The sequence below is a fragment of the Carcharhinus amblyrhynchos genome, chromosome 11 (assembly GCF_965287045.1).
Source record: "Carcharhinus amblyrhynchos chromosome 11, sCarAmb.v2.hapA, whole genome shotgun sequence".
NCBI classification, from domain to species: domain Eukaryota; kingdom Metazoa; phylum Chordata; class Chondrichthyes; order Carcharhiniformes; family Carcharhinidae; genus Carcharhinus; species Carcharhinus amblyrhynchos.
In genome coordinates this window covers 62,808,323-62,827,406 of record NC_137334.1, presented here as the reverse complement: position 1 = coordinate 62,827,406, position 19,084 = coordinate 62,808,323, and the positions used below count along the sequence as shown (strand labels likewise).

The 19,084-nt window shown below is 41.3% G+C and overlaps 1 protein-coding gene across 1 annotated transcript; it reads left to right on the top strand.

Moving 5' to 3' along the window:
• The first annotated feature begins 7,226 nt into the window (after window positions 1-7,226).
• dbi (diazepam binding inhibitor (GABA receptor modulator, acyl-CoA binding protein)) lies at window positions 7,227-19,009 on the top strand. Its single transcript, XM_080198266.1, has 4 exons — window positions 7,227-7,312; window positions 17,628-17,745; window positions 17,832-17,894; window positions 18,691-19,009. The coding sequence occupies exons 1-4, from the start codon at window positions 7,304-7,306 to the stop codon at window positions 18,765-18,767; spliced, it is 267 nt and encodes an 88-aa protein (XP_080054392.1). The 5' UTR covers window positions 7,227-7,303; the 3' UTR covers window positions 18,768-19,009.
• Window positions 19,010-19,084: the final 75 nt, after the last annotated feature.

Below are 19,084 nucleotides of genomic sequence, written 5' to 3'. Positions count from 1 at the left end.
CCGGAACCGGTAATTAAAATAAAACTTGCCGAAACAAATATGGGTTATCCAGTGTCATTAATCCAAATACAAGAACATTGTCAAAAACAACCCCTTTTTTCAGAAAGGCACAACTGAGTCATATAAAACAAAGGAGACTTAACAAAACAAAGAAAGTATAATAATAATGTTGTTTCCACTGTCCAGTGTACAATTCACCCCATGTAATAAAGCAAATTACTGTAGATACTGGAATCTGAAACAAAAACAAAATGTTGGAAAATCTCAACAGATCTAACAGCACCTGTAGAGAGATTACATAAGTCCACCTAATGTTCGTGGAAGGCCTCAAGTGCACCAGTAGATACCCCTGCTCCTTGTCCAGGATCACCTGAGCATGTTGAAGAAGTGCGCCAGCAACCAGAATGACCATCACCAAAGTCATATCCAAACTAGGACTGTGAATAGAAAAACAGAACCTTTGTAGCCAGGAAGAGGCCATCTGGTCCATGATACTTATGCCAGCCGTGACAGTACTGCACCTTTAAGAAATGTATTTTAATCATGTTTCTTTGCAGGATATTTCAAGCAGACCCTAGAATTTTATTGGTGCCATGTTGTGTATAATTGGTATTCTTTATTGCTACTGGGGCAGTATAATTGATGTAATGTTGATTTTAATCCAGACTAATGCTCTTGTGGTTTTAATGGTCCCTTACAATTGCAGAGTGGAGCTTGATTTGGGGTGATTGAAAGGTCAGGTGATTGGGCCTATCTTTTTTTTTACAGAAAATTGCAGTTTTAAGTTTAGTCTCTCAGTTGCTGGTGGAAGAAGGCAGTGTCTGTTTCTCCAGAGGTTTTTTTAGAAAGTTCCTGGACTGATATACCTCAGCAATTTGATCCAACATTCAAGGGACCAATTCACAGCAGGTGTTAAAAAGCTGCAAATCCAGCATCGTGTGAGCGTACTTATTTCTGTGCCAAGTCTGAACAAGGTTGTGTACCTATGTGATGGTGTTTAACTTAGAACTGAAATAGCTAGCTGTTAGGAGTATACTGTGTCATGTTTAGTCTTGTAATTGGTAAAAGTTATGCTAATTTATTCTGTTATATTTTAACTGTGTCCTTAAATAAACAGTGCTTAATAAAACTTACTAGTAGGTCACTTGAACCATGCCTGGAGTGAAATACCTTCCGCTCACCTGTGGAATTCACTTTTGAAAGTCAGATAAAAAACTGATGAGACACAGGTTTCTCTGCAAACCTTCTTTATTGCATCGGAGGAGAGATCGCTAGACCATATGCATCAAGCATGGATTCGTGAGTCTCTGTCTGGCTTGCAAAACAGCTTCAGTTATACACGATGCAGATACATCCACATACTTCTGTTAGCCAATAAGGGCATAGCTGTATTGTTACATTTTGAGTAGATTACTTTCAAGAACAAAAGGCGATAGCCACGTAAGGATATGGCTATTAAAGTTTCTGATTAGATTACTTTCAAGAACAAAAGGCCAATTGATAAGGCCCTACCCTCCAAAGCCAGAACCACAATTACCTATTAGCAGTTTCTTTAACGTGATCATTAGTTTCGGTGAGCCTTGTCGCCCTCGCCTCAGGCCCTTTCCATAACCAGTTTATCCTGAAATGACTTCTAGTTGTGCATCCCAATTTTAACCCTTTCCTCTTCTCAATATACATTATACACATTCTCACACCCATGCCAAAATCATATGTAAAACTTAAGGTCGAGGCTAATTTCATGAAATACCTTGGAGTTTCTGGCCTGGGTACTAATGCAATCAAGAAAATGCTGTCCAGCCTGATCCCACTTTCCAGTTTTTGGTCCATAGCCTTGTGGATTACAGCAGCTCAAGTACTATGTAGGTACTTGTTCAATGCTTTAAATATTTCTGCCTACCCTTTTGTCCAGTGAAGTCAGGATAAGAACATAAGAACACAAGAAATAGGAGCAGGAGTAGGCCATCTAGCCCTTTGAGCCTGCCCCACCATTCAATAAGATCATGGCTGATCTGTCGTGGCTCAGTTCCACATTCCTGCCCTCTCCCCATAACCCTTAACCCCTCTCTTATCAAAAACCCATCAACCCGCGTCTTAAAAATATTTAGCGAGGTAGCCTCCACCACTTCAACGGGCAGAGAATTCCAGAGATTCACCACCCTTTGAGTGAAGAAGTTCCTCCTCAACTCCGTTCTAAACCGCCCCCCCCCTTTATCTCGAGGCTGTGCCCCCTAGTCCTACTATCCTTTCTGAGCGGGAAGAGCCTCTCCACCTCTATCCTATCCATCCCATTCATCATCTTATACGTCTCAATGAGATCTCCCCTCATTCTTCTAAACTCTAACGAGTACAAGCCTAATTTATTCAGCCTCTCCTCATAGCTCAACCCCCTCAACTCCGACATCAGCCTAGTAAACCTCCTCTGCACTCCCTCCAAGGCTAAAATATATAACTGCTACCCAATTCTTCTGCAAATTACTTTAAATCTATGTCCCTTGGTTATATGCCTTCCTGCTAAGAGGAAATAGGCCCAACCTATCCTCGCCAAGGTCCCTCATAAGTTTATATGCCTTGGTTCAAAGAAAGCAACCCCAGCTAATCCAATCTTTCCTCATTACTCAAATTCTTCATTCTTAACAGTACCTGTAAATCTCCTTTGAGATTTTGTAATGTGACCACATTCTTCTATAATCTGGGGACTAATATGGGGACCAGTACACTTGGCCTAACTAATGTTTTATGCAGTTCTGTATAATCTCCCACATATTATTTTCTTTATCTTGGTCGATGAAGAAAATTGTTCTGGATTCTTATTGATCACCTTATCCACCTGTGTCTGATTAACTTCAGCAATATATGGACATTCACTCCAAGGTGAAACTTAACTTCCCATCGTCCTACTGTTTATTGTACAGCCCCTTGCATCGTTTGTCATCCTCAATGATAATCTCATACTTATCTGGACTGAGTTCCCTTTGACAGTTTTCTACCCACCTTGCTAGTCCGTTGATATCCATTTGTAATGTACAGCTTTCTTTCTATCAAACATACAATCAGTTATTATATCATCATAAAAATTCTGCATTAGCCACCTATGTTTAAAAATAAATTATTGACAAATCAGTGCAGACTTGACGGGCTGAAGGGCCGCTTCTGTACTGTATAATTCTCTGAATCTATATATCATAATGAGGACCTTGGCCAGGCCCAGGAACAGCCCTTTCAAAGAATGGAACCGTAGCTGCAACATCTCATATTACTACAGGTGTGATACAAGGACTCATTCAGGAATGATGCCCTACGAGGCAGTGGTGTAACTTAAAAATCTGTTTGGCAAAACTGTCCTGTGTAACACTTCACCATTGCATAGCTGAATGAAAGACAAGAGTGAGAAAGTGCAGATTTTGTAGGAACAGTCTTTGCAAGAAATCCCTCTGTGCAGTGGAATGATACTAGAGTGAATTTCTATGAGACAATTTAAGTTGTGTGGCACAGGCCCTTGTGGGAGGTTATATATTTGTACATGGTGGTGCTGCTCTGAAAGCATAAATGGCTCATCAAATTAGCATCAAACATCTATCAATTGTCACAATGATGGGAAATCATAACCAAGTGAGACCTATCTACAACTTCACCGACTAACAGATCGTTTCAAGGAGATTGTTTTTTTAAATACTGGAAAAGGCACTGATTAAGCACGGATGCTATGATATGGTATGATATGATATGATATGATATGATATGATATGGTAGGTTGACCATCTTTCTGGAAAGTTTCTACATGAATTGCACTGCAGATCAGTTACATGAAATTTCATATCCTGGGGGAATGGAACAGAGGAGTATTAAGTCAATTTCAAACCTGAACTCTCTTAAAATGAAGACATTAAAAATGTAAAGTGTTGGTCTTTGATCAATTGCAATTCTATGAAGACAATGGGAACTGCTAACAAGCTAGATACTCGTCAGACATCTATCCACCCCAAAAGCCCTGTGGAAGACAATATAACACAATCTCCTGTTGATCTCTTTATGGAAATGTCAAAGTTTTTAGAGATGAATAGGTCAAAAAATTGGATTATTTGGTTGCAACAGTTACTAAGATATCCTAATTAAATTTATTTTAGGGAATATGGACAGGAGTCTTAAAAACTTGTTCTGCCAAGGAAAAGAAACAGGGCAAAAAAGAAATCATACACATCAAAAAACACTGCTGGAAAACAGCAGTAAGGATCTCTCTTTCTTCAGCTAAAAGATTTTAACAGTGCAGAACTAAACCAAGTTGATTTCAGAATACTACAGGACATCAACTAACTTCCAACGGCTGCAATGTTCAACAATCTTCACCTTAAAGACAAGTAATAGACCTACTCATAAATTCTTCTAATTTTTTTATTGACCTCTAACTTTCTTCCTTCATTTTTGTGTGTTTATCACTGTAGCTTTTTCTTTGGTTTGGTCATGCATAAACTTCCTCCTTCTTTCTTTGATTCAAAAAAATCCTATTTGATTGTTTCCTTTATTAACAAATGATGACATTTGTGTTGGAAAGGCATTTATGGGGAAAATAAATGTTAAAACCTTTGCTGCATCCAACCATGGTTCGGCTGAACAGAAGAGAAGATGGCTCACTCCTCCTCACCCGATCATGACAATGAAGAAAGATTCCGTTCCGAAGGAGTCATAGTGGACAGTGTTTCCCTTTCCACACATGCTGCCAGACCTACAGAAATTTTCTTGCACTTTGTTTTTATTTCAGATCTGTGGGATCCATAGTACATTGCTTGCGTATTAATACAAGATTTCTGGTCCGGGAGATGACTGCTCTGCTTGGCATATTTTTATATGGTCAGATGTGAATGAATGAAATGTGTGGCACATAGAATACTGAATTTCCTCAAATGTTTCATTGTTATTGACTTTTATAATCATCAGAGGTGACACAGTGGCTAGCACTGCTGCCTCACAGTGTCAGGGATCCGGGTTGTATTCCAGTCTAGCTTGTGTGGAGTTTGCACATTCTCCCTGTGTCTGTGTGGGTTTATTTTGGGTGCTCTGGTTTCCTCCCACATCCCAAAGATGCGTGGCTTAGGTGGATTGGCCATGCTAAATTGCCCCTTAATGTCAGAGGGACAAGCTAGGGTAAATACATGGGGTTATGGGAATGAGGCCTGGGTGGGATTGTGGTTGGTGCAAACTTGATGGTCCAGATGGCCTCCTTCTGCACTGAAGGATTCTATAATTCTACTTCTAGATAGTGTACTAGTAGTGACAGTTGGCATGGCACATGTGCACACAATCATATGGTGCATGGATAAAGGTGAATGGCCAAAGTCCCAGGGTAGGGGGAGTCCAAAACTAGAGGGCATAGGTTAAAAGTGAGAGGGGAAAGATTTAAAAGACATCTGAGGGGCAACATTTTCACCCAAAGGGTGGTGTGTCCATGGAATGAACTGATGTGGAGCTGCCGATGTTGGACTGGGGTAGGTACAATAAGTAGTCTCACAAACCTGTAAGACTTTAACTGATGTTATTTGGTAGCAAGAGCTTTTGGAGCATTGCCCCTTCAAAGGTGAGTGAAGAGTTCAGTTCACAAACTCAATTACACAATAATGGTTGGAATGCAAGTCTTAACAGGTATCAATTCTTTACAGATGCAGACAATGTAAGCAGAGAGAGGGTTAAGCACAGGTTGAAGAGGTGTGAATTGTCTCCAGCCAGGATAGTTCGTGAGATTTTGAAAACCCAGGCAAGTTGTGGGGGTTACAGATAGCATGACATGAACCCAAGACCCCAGTTGAAGCCAAGTTCCACACACGTGAGGATGGCTATCAGTTTCTGCTTAGTGACTCTGTATTCAGGACTTCAGCAGTCAAGGGCATTCAGCCTCTGATCTTCGGGTAAGCGTTCTCCAAGGCAGCCTTCACGACACCAGACAATGCAGAATCGCTGAAAAGAAACTGATAGCTAAGTTCCGCACACATGAGGATGGCCTCATCCGGGATCTTGGGTTCATGTCATACCATCTGTAACCCCATGACTTGCCTGGGTTTGCAAAAGCTCGCAAACTGTCCTGGCTGGAGACAATTCACACCTCTTTAACTTGAGCTTAACCCTCCCTCCATTCACATTATCTGCATCTGTAAAGATTTGATTACCTGTTAAGACTCACATTCCAACCATTATCTTGTAGCTGAGTTTGTGCCTATATATGCCCTGTTTGTGAACTGAACTCTTCACTCACCTGTTGAATAGGCAATGCTCCAAAAGATCGTGCTACCAAATAAACATGTCGGACTTTAACCTGGTGTTGCAAGACTACTTATAATGGAATGAGCTGCAAGAGGAGGTATTAGAGTCAGGTACAATCACAACATTTAAAAGATATTTGGACAGATACATGGTTAGGAAAGGTTTAGAGGGATATGGGCCAAACAGAAACAAATGGGACAAATTCAGTCTAGGTAAACATGCTGCAGTTGGACTGAAGAGTCTGTTTCTGTGCTATATATGTCTATGACACATGGATACAGCCGTAGCCATGAACACGGCCTCCCCCAATTGATGTTTCGGAGCTCCGCTACAATTTGCTGCACTCAGTACATGATGTCGAAATGCCGGCATTGGACTGGGGTAAACACAGTAAGAAGTCTCACAACACCAGGTTAACGTCCAACATGCTTATTTGGTAGCAAAAGCCACTAGCTTTCAGCACACTGCTCCTTCATCAGGTAGGTGGGAGTTCTGTTCACAAACAGGGCATATAAAGACACAAACTCAATTTATAGAACAATGATTGGACTGTGAATGTTTACAGCTAATCAAGTCTTGAAGGTACCTTTAAGACTTGATTAGCTGTAAAGGTTCGCATTCCAACCATTATTTTGTAAATTGAGTTTGCGTCTTTATATGCCCTGTTTGTGATAAGAACTCCCACTTACCTGACGAAGGAGCAGAGCTCCGAAAGCTAGTGGCGTTTGCTGCCAAATAAATCTGATCGACAGCATCCAATACAGCCAGCCACTGCGCAAACGCGCAGAATGAAGAGAGGAAGGAGGGGGACGGGCGGGGCGGCGAGAAAACGGACCAGGGCCTAGGGGCGGAGCTATGGCCTGGGGGCGGGGCCGGGGCCGGGCGAGGGGGCGGAGCCAGTGACTGACTGGAGGGACGGGGCCACGAGCAGCAACGTCAGCGCGCGCGCGATCGGCACACAGCTGCGCGCCAATCAGTAGCGGCGGCGAACGGGATCCCGGGCGCATGCGCAGAGGCAGAGTGCGAGCGGGGCCGTTGGAGAACAGCCGCGATGTCACAGGTAAGGAATGGCCTTTGTACCGGCGCTCAGATAGCGGGTAGGTGTGTCGGTGCAATGTGTCCGATATCCGTGGGGCTTTGAGCCAGATGGAGTAGCGGCCCCCGTCTTGCCGCCGGAGCCTGTGGATCAATGAGAGGGAGCTGCAGACTCTGAATCAGGGCGAGGGCTTCACTCCGATGTGGCCGCATCATTGTTCCCCACTGCTGCGGGATCACCACTTTCTGCTGCGGATAAGGAGAGTGGATCCCTGCAACCAAAATGTGCAGCAGATTCCACAGGGCTTCCCCCCCCTCAACTCCTCAATGCGGGGGATTTCCGGCTTACCACGCCGGCCTGGAATGAATGGACGCCTTTCCTGTTCACATGAACCCATCGTGGGCTGCCCATTTGGGTTGTGCCTAAATTGCGGACGGTAGGAAAAAAGTGGATATTCACCTCAAAACAACATACGTAGTTTTTTTCCAAGCAATAAAAGAATTTCCTAATTGAAAACGTTTCTGATTTTTTAAAAAAAGACTATCTAAGAGAACTTTGTGCATCCGGAAGATCAAACTTTTAGATTTGCGGGGAGATTATTGCAACTGTGGACATCGATCATTGGCTCAGGAACCAACCCTCATTGAACAAACAGCGAATTAGGCAAAAAACAGCATGCGCATTACTAAATGTGCATGATTGAGCAATAGTAGATCCTGCCATGTTAGTCATTCCAAAAGAGAGAGTCTATTGTAATGCAGCCGCTGAAGGCTTACCTTCATTTTTTTTTGTTAAGACATATCACGTTGCCTGTCCTCCAGTCCTCTGGCACCTCTCCTGTAAGAAGTCTCACAACACCGGGTTAGTCTAGCCGGTTTATTTGATCTCCTGTGATCAGAGCAGAACTGGAAATTATTGCCTGTGTCCCTACTATTCTTCCCTTGCAAGAACCAAAGAGTTGTCTTTGTGTAGTGCTTTCATAACTGTTAGTGCTGAATTTTTGCCAAAATAGGGCAAATTACAGAGCCGTAAATGTTGCTTATAGTCCTAGCTGCCTTGCTTCACATGCACTAATGAATGGTTCAGGATGGGCTGCAGCACTTCCCCAAATTTGATTAGACCACATGATAATCATTTTGACCTGGATTTTGAGGTCTAGGGTGAAGTAAGGCTACAAGGCTCAGAATTTCCCTTTCTTCATAGCAGTTTATATTTGGTGCCAAATCAAGGAGATGTTTTGGCATGCAGCAGCAGTGATGAAGATAAACAGACTTTAAAAAAAAATTGGTTTTAAAATTATGATATGTAGCAGCTTTAATGTAGTGGAATGTCCCAAGGTGCTTCACAGGAGCATTATAATAAGTGACTGACCCACAAGAAGGGGTGTGTCATTTTTAATTATTGTGAAACAACTTGATATTCTGCAAATATCAAATTACTTTCTGTGGGAACTTTTACACTGCACCCTTCATCAATGTCTGGATTTTCCTCTTAATCTGTACATGTCTGAAATCCCTAAATCCTTGATTTTAGTAGAGAATTTTTGACAAGTGCTCATGGATTCACTATCATTGCCCCAGCAAAATCCAGGTCTACGTGTAACATATTTGACTGGGCAGTAGTAATTCCAGTGAGACTGAAACTGGCTTTAAAAGATAGCTTGTCCACTTTTATTCCAACTGCACAATTTATGTACAACACTGCCGCCTTGGTGAAAAGCTGGAGGCCTTACAAAATTTCAGGAAGGGTGGCTTGACTTCGAATGGTTATTAAGGTCCTAATGAGCTACCTTTGGTGTTTTTTGCTCAAATTTTTTACCAAACTCTGCATTTATATAGCATGTTTTTAATGTACCCCAAAGTGGTCCACAGAAGGGTTATAAATCAGATTTGACACAGAGCAATGTGAGAGGATAGATTACCAAAAACTTGTTCAAAAGAGGGCAGTTTAAGGAGCATCTGAAAGAAAGAGATGGTAAGGTTTCAGAATGGAAGTCCAGAAGGAGTGCAGGTATCTGAAGATTATGGAACTGGATGAGGTTACAGAGATGGGGGCGGGGGGAACATAAATGGAGTTGAAATAAGTGTGCACATTTTGAAATTGAGGCAGTCAGTGTGTTGTCACTGGACTAGTAATCCAGAGACTCAGGATAATGTTCTTGGGATCTGGTTCAAGTCCCACCAAGGCAGATGGTGGAATTTGAATTTAATTTTTTTAAAATCTGAAATTAAATCTAATGATTTTGGAAAAAAGTCATCAGATTTACTGATGCTCTTTAGGAAAGGAAATCTGCCAGCCTTTTCTAGTTTGCTTTGCATCTGGAGTCACGTGCAGGCCAATGTAGTTGACTTCTTAACTGCCCTCTTGGAAAAAGCCTAGAAAGCCATCAGTTGTATCAGATCACGACAATGTCAATAAAAAAAGAATGAAATTGGATGGACAACACAGCATCAACCTAGGCAGTGGGAATGACAACAGTAAATCCTGATGACTTTCCAAAGTCATACTTACTAATATCTGGAGGCTGTGCTAAAACTGGGAGAGCTATCTCATAGGCTAGTCAAGCAACAGCTAGACCTTACCCAGGAATGGTGATATCTCGGAAGTATCTGTATGTCCTGTTCCAACTGAAGGACTAATCCAGCAGAAGTGTCAACACAGTTGGGAAGCAGCACCTTCCAAATCCACAAATCCTACCTAACACCTAGAAGGACAAGGACAGAGACACATGGGAACACTCCCATCTGGAAATTCCCCTCCAAGCCACTTGCCATCCTAACTTGGAAATATAGTGTCACTCTACTGTTGCTGGGCTAAAATCCTGGAACTCTCTCCCTAACAGCAGTGTCGGTGTAGAAGGCAGCTCACCACCACCACCGCAAGAGGCATTTAGGGATGTGCAATAACTGTGGGCTAAACCAAAAGCCAACCCACATCCTGTAAATGAATTTTTTTAAAAACCTTAATTCAGAGGCTAATTTAGGTCAACACTGATGGTTGAATGGAACTTGAGTTTTGGATGAGTTTAGTTTTATGGAGGGTGAAAGATGGGAGGCAGGCCAGGAACTGGAAGTTGGTTGTTTTAGTGATGGCATAATTATGTGGTCAGAAACCCATCAGATGGAAACACATCAAGATTGTAAACAGCCTGATTTAGCCACTCGGTTGCAAGGGTGGAGTCAGTAATCAGGAAATTGAGCTTGTGGTGGGACCAAATATTAACTCCCACTAAATTGGGGTGGTACAGTAGTTAGCAGTGCTGTCGTCATAGCACAAGGGACCCAAGTTCAATTCATGGCTTGGGTCAATGTCTATGTGGAGTTTGCACATTCTCCCTGTGTCTGTGTGGGTTTTCTCCGGGTACTCCTGTTTCCTCCCACTGCCCAAAAATGTGCAGATTGGGTGCATTGGCCATGTTAAATTCTCCCTCAGTGTACCCACACAGGCGCCGGAGTGTGGCAACTAGGGGATTTTCACCGTAACTTCGTTACAGTGTTAATGTAGGCCTTCTTGTGACTAATAAATTAACTTTTAATTGTTACTTGTATTATTAACTGTCTATTTCTGGCCAAGTTGCACAGAATTGCTTTCAGTTCTGTCACCAAGGCAAAAGGCAACCATCCACACATTCAAAGCAATTGTGAGAGGTGACTAATAATGTTCCCTTTATTGTGTGTGCCCAGTTTGGCATTGCGAGGGTCCTATTAAGATTGCTCTGCTGTGCGAATCTCAAAGGGAGTGCTGCTTGTACATAGTCTGTTAGTCCCCTATGTGACTCATTCAGTATTGCTATACCAGGTAGATCTGTGGGACTTTAGTGTGGTGTTGTGAGACTTAAGAACGTAACATAAGAACATAAGAAATAGGAGCAGGAGTAGGCCATCTAGCCCTTCGAGCCTGCCCCGCCATTCAATAAGACACATCCTCATAGAACTCCAATAAATTTGTCAGACACGACTTCCCTTTAATGAAACCGTGCTGCGTCTGCTCTATCAAGCAATTCCCTTCAAGATGCCTCGCAATTTCCTCCTTAATGACAGATTCTAACATTTTACCTACCACAGACGTTAAACTAACCGGCCTATAATTCCCCGCCTTTTGCCTGGCAGCCTTCTTAAACAACAGCGTAACATTAGCTGTTTTCCAATCATCCGGCACTTCCCTGGAATCCAGCGACGTCTGGAAAATAACCATCAAGGCATCCACTATCACCTCCGCCATTTCTTTCAGAACCCTCGGATGCATTCCATCCGGTCCTGGGGACTTGTCCACAATCAGCCCCTCCAGTCTGTCGAGCACCGCCTCTCTAGTAACAGTAATGTCATTAAGTTCTTACTGTGCTTACCCCAGTCCAATGCTGGCATCTCCACTCATAACTCTATAAAGCATACATTATTGGGCAGCACAGTGCTGCAGGGACCTAGGTTCGATTCCTGGCTCGGATCACTGTATGGAGTTTGCATGTTCTCCTCGTGTTTGCGTGGGTTTCCTCTGGGTGCTCTGGTTTCTTCCCACAGTCCAAAGATGTGCAGATTAGGTTTATTGGCCATTCTAAAATTACCTCTTAGTGTCCTGAGATGTGTAGGTTAGCGGGATTAGCAGGTAAAATATGTAGGGATATGGGGGTATGGCCCGGGCGGGATTGTGGTCGGTGTAGACTCGATAGGCCGAAGGGCCTCTTTCTGCACTGTAAGGTTCTGTGATTAGCACACACCTACACTGCTTAGCCTAAAAGGGAGCATTGGTGATTTGGTTGATTAGGAGTAGGTCATTCAGCCCAACAAGTCTGCTGCACCATTCAATATGATCATGGCTGTCATCCACTTCAATGCCTTCTCACCCCACCCCACCCCTTGCTATCCCCATATCCTTTTGTCATTGGTATTTCGAAATTTGTCTATCTGCTGTAAACATAAGTGACTGAGCTTCCACAGCCCTTTAGAGTAGAGTATTCCAAAGATTTACTAGCCTCGAAGTAAAAAAAAATTCTCCTCTTCAGTCGTAAGTGGCTTATTTTGAAATTGTTTCCCCTTGTTCTGGGTTTCTAAACCAGGAAATATCTAGCTGCATCTATTTTGTGTCTCCTTTTAAATATTATTCAGGTTTCAGTTAGATAATTTCTCAAATATCTTTTCATAGGGCAGTCCTGCCAACATGGTGAACCTTTTTGTTGCACTCCCTGTATAGTAATAATATCCTTCCTATGGTAAGGTGACCAAAACTGCACGTAGTACTCCAGGTGAGGTCTAACAAGGTTCTATACAATTCACAAAGGGTCAACATCAGTTCTTTCCTCTCCATACAGATGCTGCCAGACCTACCAAGATTTTCCAGCATTTTCTCTTTTGGTTTCTATACAATTCACGCAAGACTTCACTACTCCTGTAGTCAAATTCTCTTGCAATAAAGGCTAGCATGCCAGTAGCTGCTTTAATTTCTTGCTGAACCTGCATGTTAGCTTTCAGTGACTTATTGATGAGGACACCCTGATTGATCTCTTTATAAATTTATACTTCTACCAAAGTGGATAACCTCACATTTTTCCACACAAGATTACATCTGCCATGTTCTTCCACTCACTGATTCACAACATACATCCCACCCAGCTTTGTATCATCTGCAAACTTGGAGATATGACATTCGGTTCCCACATCCAAGTCATTGATTGTATTGTGAGCAGCTGAGGCCCAATTACTGACTTTTGTGGTACCCTTTTAAGTCACAGCCTGCTAACATGAGAATGAACTATTCTTGGTCTGTTTTCTGCTCATTAACCAATCCTTAATTTATGCCAGTTTATCACCTATCCCATGTGCTCTAATTTTGTTGACCAATCTGCTGTGAAAGACTTTATCAAAAAGCCTTATGAAAATTCAAGGTCACCATCCACCGACTTTCCGTTTATCGATTCTGGTAACAAGATCCTCAAATTCCAGGAGATTCATCAAACACGATTTTGCATTCATAGCTCCATGCTGACCAGATGATTATTAAACTGTCCATTTATCACATCCTTTCATAATAGATTACAGCAATTTCCTCCTAATGATGTAAGGTCTATCGTTCCTGGTTTTCTCTCTCCCTGTCTCCTTCAATAGTAGGATGACGTTTATTTCCTTCCAATTTGCACGCTTCGTAGAAGCAGGCTTTTTTCCAGACTTTTGGAAGATGATCACCAATGCATTCACTGTCTCCATAATTATCTCTTTCAACACTCTGGAATATAGAATATGAGGAACTTAACAACCTTCAGTCCCATTAATTTCTCAGATACAAACTTCTTACAATGCAGTACTAATTTCCTTCAATTACTTTTCTTCCCATCTCTTATTCTGAGAGATTTCTTGTATCTTCATCCGTGAAGGTGGACACTAAGTAATCATTTCACTTCTCTGCCATTTCTCTATTTCCCATTGTAAATCCTTCTAACTCTGTAATGAACTTATGTTTGTCTTAACCAAATGTTTCCTTTATATGTACCTGTAGAAGCTTTTACAGTCCATTTATGTTTGCTCATTTACATTCCTATTCTTTTCTCAGTTTAGCAGTCTTTAAGTCCTTGTTTCTTGATAACTGTTTCTTGATTCATAGTGTCAGAGAACTGAGTTATGAGTGATAGTTGGAAAACATTAGTTTTTTCAGCTTTGTGATTGGACCTGATTTAGAGGTAAAGTGAATATTAAAGTTTAATCCTGAGCACTTTCCATTTTGCAAAAACTTTAGGACAAGGGGATGTAGATATAAATTCCTAAAATGACAACTGCATTGCTATCTAAAATATTACACAGATTAACACCTGATATGAGGTTAGTGTAGTGGGGGATAAACTCTGGAGTAATTCAAGAAACAGTTGAATATTGGGATTGGAGGGTAGGTATGATTAGCTAATTAGACCAGTGTCATCTCCATCATTGGTATGATGACATTTTTGGCAACAATAACTGGGGCTGCCATGTAGAATGTTGTCAGTAAGTATAAAGAGCAACAACTGAGATGGCATCTTTAACATAATGAAATGTCCCAAAGAGCTTCATTGCAGCACGTAAAAGAAAGGCCAGAACTCAAGGAGCACAGATATCTCTGACATCTTGGGGATGGAGGGAATTGGAGAGGGTGAAGCCATGGAGGGATTTGAAAACCAGGATGAGAATTTTAAAGTCAAGATGCTGCATGAGCAGGAGCCGATGTAAGTCAGCAAGCCCAGGGATGACAAGTGAACAGGACTTGCTGTGGGTTAAGACACAGGCAGCAAAAAATCTGAATTATCTCAAATTTATGGAGGATGAAATATGGAAAATCAGCCAAGAGTGCATTGGAATAGTCTGGTTTAGAGATGGCAAGGCATGAATCAGAAGTTCAACAGCAGAGAGCTGAGCCAGGAGCAAAGTTGGCCCATGTTGGTCTTGGTGATGGCCTGTGTGCATTTAGAAGCCCATGTCAGCTTCAGATGTGACACCAATGTTGAGACTGGACTGCTGATTGTTACCATGGAAAGGATAAAGCTTGCGATAGGCACCAAAAATAATGCCTTCAGTCCTCCAAATATTTAATGGGGGGAGGGGGGTATTTTGTAGAGAGGGGTAATGAATGATGCCAGATATAAAGGAAAGAAGGACAACACTGAAAAGAGTGAACCATTTATGATACCGGTTTATGTGGGGACCAAGAGGGGACTTGAGTGATCAAGTTAATGAGAATAGGATCATGGAGCAGGAGGTAGGGCTCGTGGACATGATAGACATGGGGAGGATAGTGAAGGTACGTTTAGGCCTAGGGGGAAAATTGAGGGAAGATTTCCAGGTGGATTAGTGGAAGGAAGGATGTGACAAGCAGCAGCTAATTAGATTGTCTCAATCTGAGAGACAGAAATTTGTGAGCTCCTTGTCCTTGTTGGAGGTGAGACTGCAGGGAACAGGAGGGGTTGAGTATGATAGCATGCAGTAGATAAGAGGTGGTCTTTGCATTCCAGGATTACCTAGGAATAATGAGCAGTTTTAGCAGACCAGTACAGGACCTGATGATCTTTCAAGTGGTCAAGCCAGATTTGGCTAAACCACTTGTTTACATATCCTTTCAAGTCTGCATTCTTTGGACTTAAGAAAATGGATGTGAGAGCTTTACTGAGGTTAATGGACAGGCTGAAGACAAGGGCTTCAAAAGTGGAGATGAGGATGCAATTTGGTAAATCATTAGCTGCAGGTATGTGTCAAATGGAGGCCTAAAGGCAAGATAGTTGGGATTTGTAAGTGAGTGGGAGGGATACGAAAGGAACAAGACTGGGTTGGGAGAGGGGGGTGTGGATGATGAGTGAAACAAAGAAATGATTGGAGATGACCTAATCTGTAATTAATATGATCAGATCAGCAGGGGCATGTGACCTGGCATGGTCAAAGGGATGTCCATGAATACAGAGGAAGAGCAGTAGAGAGGATAAGTGAGCAATGAACTCAGCAAAATATAATGAGCTGAGATAAAGATGAAATCGCCATGGGAGACATCAGTAGTGCTGAAGGAGGAAGGCAGTGAAGAAACCTTAAATGTTTTTAATATACTTGAGGGTGATACAGAACCATGATTTTTGAAGGTGAAGTGACATGACCCCAGGTTATAGTACAACAGGTTTATTTGAAATCACAAGCGTTCAGAGCACTGCTCCTTCGTCAGCTGAAGGAGCTGTGCTCTGAAAACGTGTGATTTCAAATAAATCTGTTGGACTATAACCTGGCATCGTGTGACTTCTCATCTTGTCCACCAAGTCCAACACTGACATTTCCAAATGATTTTGGAGGAGATCAGGGGAATGGAATAGGGTGTGACATTTAAAGTAGGAGAGTGCCTGATGAGCAGTGGATTGTACCAAGGTGTGATCTAGTGATAAGTACCACATTAGCACTGCAATGGTCATGATGGGGTGAATGGTTGAAAATGTAGTCAAGTGAGGAAGCTTCATTAAGGAGGAAGGTATTGTTGCACCTCAGCAAATGTTCTAAAGTCAAAATGCCAAGCCAGTCATCCACAGTAAGTTGATAGATGGCACAGTCCTTATTCACAAGTGAAGGACATTTTTGGTGGAGGAAGTGTAGTGAGAGCTGATCTATTGCCAGAGTACACGGAATCGACAATGGGAGGGATGAGTTAAAGAGAGAAGAGTTGGGCATGGTTACACCCCCAGGAGGGAAGTTTGAGCAATTGAGGTTGCTGCTTGTCATGAGCTGGTGATGATTGCCTCAATGAGCCTGTTGAAGGCTGAAAAGCAAGGTAGAAAGGAAAGCTATAGGCTTATCTAACAGCAAGACACGTTTGGGATGGTGGCAGGACAGTTGGAAGGTTGAGAAATTCTGAAGGATTAGGGCAGGGAAGTAAGAGACATGGAGTACTTGAGAGTGGAGAAATGGAATAGGCATGACAATAGTAAAGAGAAAAAAGGTTAAGAATGTATGCATTGCAAGATATAACCTTTAACAAAGTAGTATTTTCAGTTTAATCAAGCTAAATTCCTTTGAAGAAGACTCAAAACATGTCTTGAACTTGTATCCACATAATCTAATTAGACGTTGTGTTGCCTGTAGCTTACATGAACCAAGCTACAAAGAAGCACTGAAACAAACTTTTATTTAAAGTTATAATCTTTGCCTCGTTTGGTTGCCCTCATTATCAGCTGAATTTTGTGGGAGAATTGCAATTTATATCCAGTCATGGCTACAGTCACAGCTACAAGGAACAGAGATGAAAGGACCAAATAATGATTAAAAGTATATTTCTCATAACAGCTGAAGGGCTGAAAGTCACCAAGCTACTAAATTACATGCTACATACTTCAGAGAAGGGTATGTATATCCCTGCAATTGGCCTTTGATGTGCCTATTTCTGCCACAAAGCTAAGAACTTAGAACTGCATATGTTCATACAGTTCTTGAAACAAGCTTCTTACAGACACATGGGGATTGGAACTGAGATACAGACTGTTATTGGTTTCTCATTGAGCGTAATATATTTGCTGCAACTAATCATTTACATCTGATGTAAAATAATGTTTGATTTGAAAGGAAAGGCCAAGTGGGATGGAATGAATGTAAAATTTTTTGCAGAAACTCTGAATAAATTTGATTCTTTATAAATTCTACAGAAATAAAGGCTGCTAATTTACCCATAACTATGTCTGGTAAATTGCATGGGTTTGAAGTGATCCGTCAATGATTTGGGTTTGTCCTCAAGAAGGATCATGTGTTTGTTTACCTAGTGTGAAGCTATGTTATGGAACCTGTATAATCTTGGACAGGATTTTGATCACTGACCATATATATAGTTGTGATCTGATGTCTCATTCTTTCTGTTTTAGGGTGAATTTGAAAAGGCAGCAAAAGAAGTTACACAGCTCAAATTGAAACCAGCTGATGATGAAATGTTGGCCATCTACAGTCTGTACAAGCAGGCAACTGTTGGAGATGTGAATATAGGTTCGTCAATAATAAAGCTCAGCATCAGTAGCAGTCCCACTATAAATGATGTTCATTTATTAAAATACCTTTTTTTTTCCCACCAGCCCGTCCTGGCTTGCTTGATTTGAAAGGAAAGGCCAAGTGGGATGCGTGGAATGAGCGTAAAGGTTTGTGCGGAAACTCTCAATGTTTCTCTATAGATTCTACAAAAAAATGAAGGCTGCTAATTATCCATCATTGCTTCTATGTATAGCAAATTGCGTAGGTTTGAAGTGATCCGCCAATTATCAAATGTAGCAAGGCCTTAATACTCGTAAAACCAGTAATTATTTGGTGATGGTGTTGCTGCTCACTTTTTCATTTATTCCTAAACCGGTAACGGTCATCTGAAATTTGGTTTGGTTTCTGACCATAAACACTAAATGCAATATTTAAGTTGTAAAGACTTTTCAGAGTAAACTTGTGTATAAAAATAAATATATCCTGTAAATGTAAAATGATAGGTTAAAAGCTCTTGCGTTCATATCTGCTGTAATTTGTTTGCTGTTCCCATGTGGCCTACTATTGCTGCAGCAGGGGAGAGAACTTAAATCCATTACAAAATGGATAACCTGGTGCTCATAGTTTAAATCTGTGTACCCAAGTTCAAGAAATGTTTTGGTCCTTTCGTGTGGAGATGCACAACTTCTTTGGTACTTACTGGCAGTGAAATTGTAGAATCTTGTGTAAAACTTTAGACTTCTAATTAAATTTAATACACCTGTTTGATTTTGATTTGTACTTTTGATGATCCAGTTTAATGAAGCTGCTTTTGACTTTTTAATTTAACAGAATTGCATTGGTTCAATTATATATTTTGCTTTATGAAATAAAAACCTTGTAAACAAATCAGTTTAAAGATTCACTTTGCAGACTGTGGCTTTTGATAATGCATTAATGGGAATATTCTTAATATTTTAATAGGCACAAGTAAAGAAGAGGCAGTGAAGATGTACATCGCAAAAGTTGAAGAGTTGAAGGGGAAATATGGCATGGCTTGAATTTTAGTCTACAATTTGCAGGGGGAAAAAAGCACTGACTCATTGAGCTATTTTGTTTCCTCTTAGTATGTACAGAGGAAGTGATTCTAAGTGAAGCCAACTGCCTTAATGGTAGCTACATTTATGATTAATTTTTATACTAAAACACAGCAATTCATATTGCATAATAATACTTAACTGATAATGGATTAAATACTGCCTTGAATATTATAAGAAAAAATAAAATTGCATCATTACTTTAATTAACTACTCATTAGTGTCTGTTTGTTTTATGTATGCGATACCTCAAAATAATTTTACAAGCATTTGTTCATTTG

Bases quoted from the DNA above. Each gene is read 5' to 3' on its own strand.
- dbi (XM_080198266.1), top strand. The intron at 17,746-17,831 runs GTTCGTCAATAA...TTTTCCCACCAG, and splicing joins TGTTGGAGATGTGAATATAG to CCCGTCCTGGCTTGCTTGAT. The intron at 17,895-18,690 runs GTTTGTGCGGAA...ATATTTTAATAG, and splicing joins TGCGTGGAATGAGCGTAAAG to GCACAAGTAAAGAAGAGGCA.